Source organism: Girardinichthys multiradiatus, chromosome 6 (genome assembly GCF_021462225.1).
Source record: "Girardinichthys multiradiatus isolate DD_20200921_A chromosome 6, DD_fGirMul_XY1, whole genome shotgun sequence".
NCBI classification, from domain to species: domain Eukaryota; kingdom Metazoa; phylum Chordata; class Actinopteri; order Cyprinodontiformes; family Goodeidae; genus Girardinichthys; species Girardinichthys multiradiatus.
In genome coordinates this window covers 9,256,561-9,263,955 of record NC_061799.1, presented here as the reverse complement: position 1 = coordinate 9,263,955, position 7,395 = coordinate 9,256,561, and the positions used below count along the sequence as shown (strand labels likewise).

General features: G+C 39.6%; 1 protein-coding gene across 1 annotated transcript; it reads left to right on the top strand.

The window, feature by feature from the left end:
• Positions 1-938: 938 nt before the first annotated feature.
• Positions 939-7,306, top strand: czib (CXXC motif containing zinc binding protein). Its single transcript, XM_047367690.1, has 8 exons — positions 939-1,012; positions 1,095-1,178; positions 3,897-3,953; positions 4,047-4,128; positions 4,213-4,244; positions 5,103-5,180; positions 6,748-6,813; positions 6,992-7,306. Exons 1-8 carry the CDS (start codon positions 1,007-1,009, stop codon positions 7,067-7,069), a joined length of 483 nt encoding a protein of 160 aa, XP_047223646.1. The 5' UTR covers positions 939-1,006; the 3' UTR covers positions 7,070-7,306.
• The last annotated feature ends 89 nt before the right edge of the window (positions 7,307-7,395 follow it).

Here is a 7,395-nt window from a genome sequence, read left to right as displayed (position 1 = left end):
TCATGAATCTAGATAGGATCAAATAATGCTTCTTTTGCATCTAAATAATTTATTGAAATTTAAATAATTGAAATAATATATAACCTGTCTAAGCAGGTATTTTCTCTGAAACCAGATCTCATTTCTGAATTATAGTCCCAAATTGCTTTTGCTCCCACTCACATAGCCTAATCAGCTGTGACATCATGATGCCATAGACTCAGGGTAATACAGCTGGCCTAAAAGGCCACATGAATGGGGGGGTGGAGTGTTCATTGCCATAGCAATAGCAGTCATTCCAGGTGTGTGGGAAACAACGACCATAATGCCTCGGTGAACTTGCCTCAGGTTCTCATGCACAGCAAATCTCAACACTAGAAACCGATCTGTTTGGATTAGGTTTCAACAGAAAAACGGATTCTTTTTTTTATGCCAAGTCCTGTATTTATCATGTTGAATGAATGAGCTGTGGTGTATGGCTGTGGATTAAAGGACTGATTGGACAGTTGGAGTTGTCAGTTGCCTAATGATAAATAAACCGATGCAGATGGGTTTTGTTTGGCGTGTTTCTTTTTTGAGGTTTGGGAGGAAATCAAGACTTTTGTCAAAATGGTCCCTGAATTTGGCCACTAGAGGGAGCGCAAGTGTTACTGCCTTAAATGCCGACCGGCAAAAATACTTCAAAATATCAAGAAAACCTTGTAAAAAATCATTTAAATCAATGGAGAATTGTTTTCGATTTTTTTTAATTAACGGCGAGATAACTTTCTCTTAATTTCCTTATTAAAATTTGATCAAATCAGGGCATCTTTGAAAATTTGATTTTAGGTTAAAAATGGATTAACTTAAATGTAAATAAGTATTTGTATCTAACTGTGGAGAGGAGGCTCAGTATGCTATGGTAAAGTATTACAGAACACTGCAGCTAAACATAAGTTTACCGCACTACTCAAAAAAAAATCTATATTCGAAAACGTAGAAGCTAAAATTTTCAAGGATTCCTGAACGCATTCGCGACAGCGTCAAGATGGTGGTATGTGTTGCTCCTTGTTCCTGCTTCATGTTCCTGATTTGTGAGTCGGTTCTAACCTTTCATTGTGACCTCTGCATGGCAGAAATTCGGGCTGCAGTTTAAAGCCACTCTGGAAAATGTGACCAACGTGAGGCCGCTGGGGGAAGACTTCCGGTGGTTTCTGAAGGTAGGATGGCTAGCATGCTTTTTTTTTTTTTTTTACCTCTGTTTTTAATTCAAAGTCCGAAAGTGCTCCGTGTCGATTGCTGATTCGTCACTTTCATTTACAGACCAAATCAGGAATTTAATCTGGGTTCCACAAATATAATATGTATATAATGTAGTGTTGTGTAGGCTACTTGTCTCAGATCCAGCACCAGACCTGCTAAAAACAATCATGCAGGGGGGAGTGGTGCACCATGGACTGAGTTTTATATAACATGTATTAACATTTTCTTTTTATTGATCTGATGTTGCAGTCTAAAATTCTGGAAACTGCACTCTGGATTTTCATGATCAGAAAGCCATAATCATCAAAAATAACAAATGCTTGGAGTATATCATATATAGAAAATTAACATAAAACCGAATGGTTGTAGATTTCTCTACAGATGATCATTGGCAAACTTCAGTCAGGCCTGGACATGTGCTGGCTTTAGCAGGGGGACCTTGTGTGCGCTGCAGGATTTGTATGTTACTAATGGTCCAAGGGAGACTGACCATCATCTAGAACTTCTTCCATTATCTTATAATTGCTCCAACAATTGTTTCCTTCTCACCAAGCTGCTTGGCCTTGTGCAGATCTACTATTTTATCCCTGATGTCCTTCCACAGCTCTCTGGTCTTGGCCATTGGGGAGAGGTTGGACTTTGATTGAGCGTGTGGACAGGTTTCTGTTATACAGATAATGAGTTCAAACAGGTGCAGTTACTACAGGTAATGAGTGGAGAACAGGAGGGCTTCTTGAAGAAGAACTAACAGGCCTGGATTCTTACTGGTTGTTAGGTGATCAAATACTGATGTCAGGCAATAAAATGCTAATTAATTACTTAAAAATCACACAATGTGATTTTCCGGATTTTTGTTTTAGATTCCATCTCTCACAGTTGAAGAGTACATATGATCAAACTTAAAGACTTCTACATGCTTTGGAGGTAGGAGAACCTGCAAAATTGGCAGTGTATCAAATACTTGTTCTCCCCACAGTTTGTAATGTGGTATACCTTCTACATGTCTACTTTATTTTTTCCGTTCCTTTTTTATAATGCTCTCTTTTTGTAAAATATTTTTCCATTTCTCATTTTTATATACTTTATTTACCGATATGATGACTAGTTGTGTGATTGATGGTGGGTCGGTTGCTCTGTCAGCTTGAGAAGGTTTCCAAGAACATGAGTGAATGCCACAGAGGACGATGACCACCATGGCGGGGTGTATGACTCAGTGAAACCAGGATTTATGACAAACATCATCAAAATGGGATTTATGTGAGGCTATAATGTGGATCCAGCTGTCTTCAGGTGACTCCTGACAGATTTTGTGTCAAGTTGAGTTCCAACATGGGTGTGTTTCCAGACCACCTCTGCCCTGCTTCCTTTGTTCTTCTGCAAAGTGTTTTATGGGGGTCACGGTGCATTTATACTGTCTTGATCAATAGCTAATGAAGCACATTTGTTTTATTTATGACACTATTCCACTGCAGGATCTTTGACTAATATATATTTTAATCATAACAATGTCAAACTGAAAATCCAGGACAATGGACGATAACACCCAGAGGTCAAGTTTACAGTACATTAGAGGACTGTTGGTGTTTACTATTATTTCCAACAAGATGATCAGAGAATTTGTTTTATTCCTACTATACAGTACTGTGGAAAAGTATTCCCACCTCTGTAACTAGATTTCATCACTCTATATTTTATGGTTTAAATTGTACTTGCTATAGGAAAAAAAAATCTAAACTTTTTAGAATAATGTAAAGCATGACATGCATTTTCACTCAGGCCCCTTTTTATTAAGGCCTTCAGAGGTTTATTAGAGAACATTAGTGAACAAATGGCATCATGGAGACCAAGGAGCACAGCAGGGAGAACATTGAAGAGAAGTTTAAATCAGGTTTAGGTTTTAAAACACACAGAGTACTGTTCATCATCTGGAACTTGTATTGTTGAAAGGAAGCCAAATGAAGTCCCATTTTCCCACATACCATTAAGGGGACACAGCAAACTGGTAAGAAACTCCCCGAATGCATCATCCTTATGATGAAACACGGCGGCGGCAGCATCATTGCTGCTTACGGAGACTCTCCAATATGACTGGGGGTATACAAACTGACACAGCACACTTTTCCGGATTAAATTTCTATATAATTTTCGTTTTACTTCATGATTATACGCTACTTTGTGTCGGTCTATCACATGAAATCCCAGTAATATAAATAGAAGTTTGTGACTGTAGCGAGACAAAATGTGACATTTTTTCAAGACATTTCATTGTTCAGCGAGCCTCTAGAAGCCGAGTCTACATAGGTACACTTAATGCTTGTCACCATTTCAACTGTGCTAACAGCTAGCCCTGATTTGAAAATGATCATGTTGAGATTTCCTGATCAGAATTAGATTTTATTATTATATAGCATTTAATAAAAATCATGTAAATCTGATTTTAAAAGCAATTTGAAACAGTTAAATGACATGGAAACAGATAAATCTGCTAGTTATGAAGACATCTGATGATTACAAATCTTAAGTGTAGGTATTATAGAGACCACGTGTGGCTTGAACACACCATGGATTTAAAACATGGACGTAAACCACTAGAACCATTTCAAGTCTCCCTGGATACGTCCTAATTTGTTGCTTTGCTCACACAAGCGATCTGAATTTTATCCTCCCTCTTTCAGCTGAAGTGTGGAAACTGTGGAGAGGTCCCAGATAAATGGCAGTACGTAACTCTAATGGTAAGAATGAAAGTCTCTTTGCTTTGTTTTTACTTTGCCACTTTAACAAGACGACCCATATCTTCATCACTTGGCTGGTCTTTGTGTTCACAGGAGAATGTTCCCCTAAAAGGAGGCAGAGGGAGTGCCAGTATGGTGCAGAAGTGCAAACTTTGTGCAAGGGAGAACTCAATTGGTGTGCATCAGTGTGGCATTTAATGTTCCAGCTACCTGTGTTTGAAATGTTTGAACTAATCAGATCCAATTTTATCCACTGCAGATATCCTGAGAGACACCCTTACCCCTTATAATGTAAGCAGACCTTCTGGTACCAGGTGGTATGTTAAATATCGCATGCCTTGGCTCAAGGTTTTCATAATCTGACATTTTCACAGCCTCTCATGGCGTATTTTTTTTTTTTTTCCATTTGATGAAATAATTTTGCTTTTCTGAAATTTCTTCAGCTTTTATGTTTTCTCCATGAATTCATTGTTGCTTTTTTGACAAAAACAGCTAGTTTCTGCACTACTGAGCCTTCTCTTTGCTACACTACGACCCAGCATGAACTGGGTGTTTACAGATGCAAGGCAATGACTGAACTTCTTCAGACTCTAAACTATATCCAGGAGGGAGGCGGACAGCCTCTGTTGCTGCAGGGTCATTAAGAAATCCCAGTAACACACATTAAACTGTGAATCAAACTGCATACTGGGCCCTCCACAATTATTGGCACCCCCAGTAGCATAATGTGACACTGCAAAGTTCTAAAAATCCAACCTTTAATTTTGGTTCATTTATTCAATTGGGGAGAACATCCTGTGCTAAAAATATTTAATAGAAAATAAATGTAACTGAAGCATATTTGTAGTTTTTACTTTACTCTTTTAGATTGATATCAATGTTCAGAAGCATTTATTTTGAAGTCCATGACTTCCTGTTTCCTTGGGAAATGACTGATGTGCCTCAGATGCCCATTTCCACACACTCCTTATTTGTAAATGTAGAATATAAATTAACCTGACATACATTATTATTTTCCTTTTTTTGGGTGGTATAGTTTTGTTTTTTAGTTTTCCTTTTATCTTCACTTCCTTTTATAATGTGGTATAATGTGCTGAGTCAGTGAATGTGAGTCTCTTTCTCCTGGTGGTGTGTGTCTCTGGAATGAAGGCAGGGGACAACGAAACCTTCAAGACGATGGTGCAGTTCGAGTGTCGAGGTCTGGAGCCCGTTGATTTCCAACCACAAGTGAGTCTTTTGGATGCTGTGTCTCAGGAACGATGGGTTGGCTTTTTATAGGATGCTCAGAGCTCCAGCTGCTTACCACTGCTGTAGTTTGTCTTCTTCCTTCTGATTTGGTGGATTCATTTTTAGATGAATGAAAAACATTAGCTCTATTACAAAGTAAACAACTTAAGAGTTTAGTAAAACTCTCCCTAATGTGCTTCCTAGACTACATTCATTACAGTAGGTAGGATTTAAATGTAAAGACATTTACTGTAAGTGTATATGATTTCTTACTTTTTTATGGCAGTTGCTGATTCACTGGATTTTGTTTAGAAAATATATATATCACTCGAGCATTACATTATGACCACCTTCTTAATAGTTTGTTTGTTCCGCTGTTTGCTGGCAGAACAGCCACGGCCTGTAGACTTATGAACCCCACCAGACCCCTGACGTTGTGCTGTGGTATCTGGCTCCAACATGTGAGCAGCGGGTCCTTTAGGTCCTGGGGCCCTCATTGGATCAGACTTGTTTGTCAAGCACATCCCACAGATTGGATTGAGATCTGGGGAGTTTTGGAGGTCACGTTTCTTTGTAGCAGGCCACATTACCCAGCTGAAACAGGCCTTAACCGTCAGTGAAGGTCATATCAATGAAGGTGTATATGTGGTCTTAGCTAGGTGGTCCCCAAACCATCATACAACCTCCACCGACATGCCTTCTTCCCACAGTAAGTCCTGGTGCCTTGTGTTCCCCAGCTAATCAACACACATTAACACAGCCCACTGTGAGATTCACCATCACACCAGGTGCCACCTTCTCAGATTGCTGCATTTTCTGTTTTTTTCCCCATGGTCCAGTTCTGATGCTTATGTGCCAAACATTGACAGGGGTCAGCATGGTTACACTGACTGGTGTAAGGCTATGCAAACTACATCCAGTCTGTATTCCAACACATTCTATCAGAGCCAGCAGCAGTAGCCTGTCTGTTGGACTGAATCTCATGGCTCTGCTGTGGCTCCTTACATGACCCTGTTGCCACCACTGTTCAGCCCTTGAACCACTTTTCATAGATCCTGACCACTGCAAATTGGGAACACCCCACTGGAGCTGCAGTCTTGGAGATGTTCTCACCCAATCATCTAACTATCACAACTTGGTCCTTGTCAAACCCACTCAGACCCTTAAGCTTGATGATTTTTCGTTTTTTTTCTGCTTCTTACACATCAACGTTTAGCACAAAATGTTTTGTGCCCAAAGTTGCTGCCTCAAATACCCCAGCCACTAACAAGTACCATGATAAACAGATAATTCACTTCACCTGTCAGCGGTCATAATCTTATGCCTATTTACCATAGTTAATTTAGTATTTAATGTAGCTGCACTTCCTGCTCAGTCATATCAGCTTAGAGTTTAGTCATTTATATAGTACGTAGGAAAATATTGAATTAACACACTTAGACCTTTAAAGCTAATAAATTAAAGGTCCCATGTTAAAAATAAAATAAAACCCTGCGGGTTGTGACTCCTGGAATATTTTTCTTCTTCAGCTCTACATCACTATATAACGACACCTATCCTCCTGCAGGCTGGCTTTGCTGCAGAAGGAGCAGAGACTGGAACCCCGTTCCCTGAAGTCAACCTGCTAGAAAAAGTAAGAATATAGTGGACATCTTGTTCCATACATGATGTTCCAGGAAGTCATTCCTTGTAGTTATTTTGTTTGGTATTAATTCAGCCTCCAATCTGACTGTTCCTAGCAGTGCTACTTTTGTTTCTGCATATGTGCAATCTGATTTAAAAAACAAATGCCTTCATGTTGGACATTTTAGGACTGGACAGACTATGATGAGAAAGCCAACGAGTCTGTGGGAATCTATGAGGTCACGCACCGATTCATCAAGTGTTGAGGTCGTTACATGAGGAGCCTTGGACCTGGTATAGATGGGACACTACAGTCAGATATCCTCAGTCCTGGCTACTGTCAACCAGAATGCTTTGCACCCTGAGGCGGTGGTTTGGTTCCTGATGAACAATGGGAGGTCTTGGTTAACACACAGCTATCCATTCGTGTTTCTTGGATTGATCTGTATGCTCAGCAGACATGACCCTTGTGCATTGTCTCAATAAAAGTAAAGATGTGGGGAGTTCAGGTGTTTTTTTCTTGTTTCCTCACCATAGTTCACTTTAGATGCTTTTTCTGCACAACTTACAACTTCACATTTTTGACACAAAG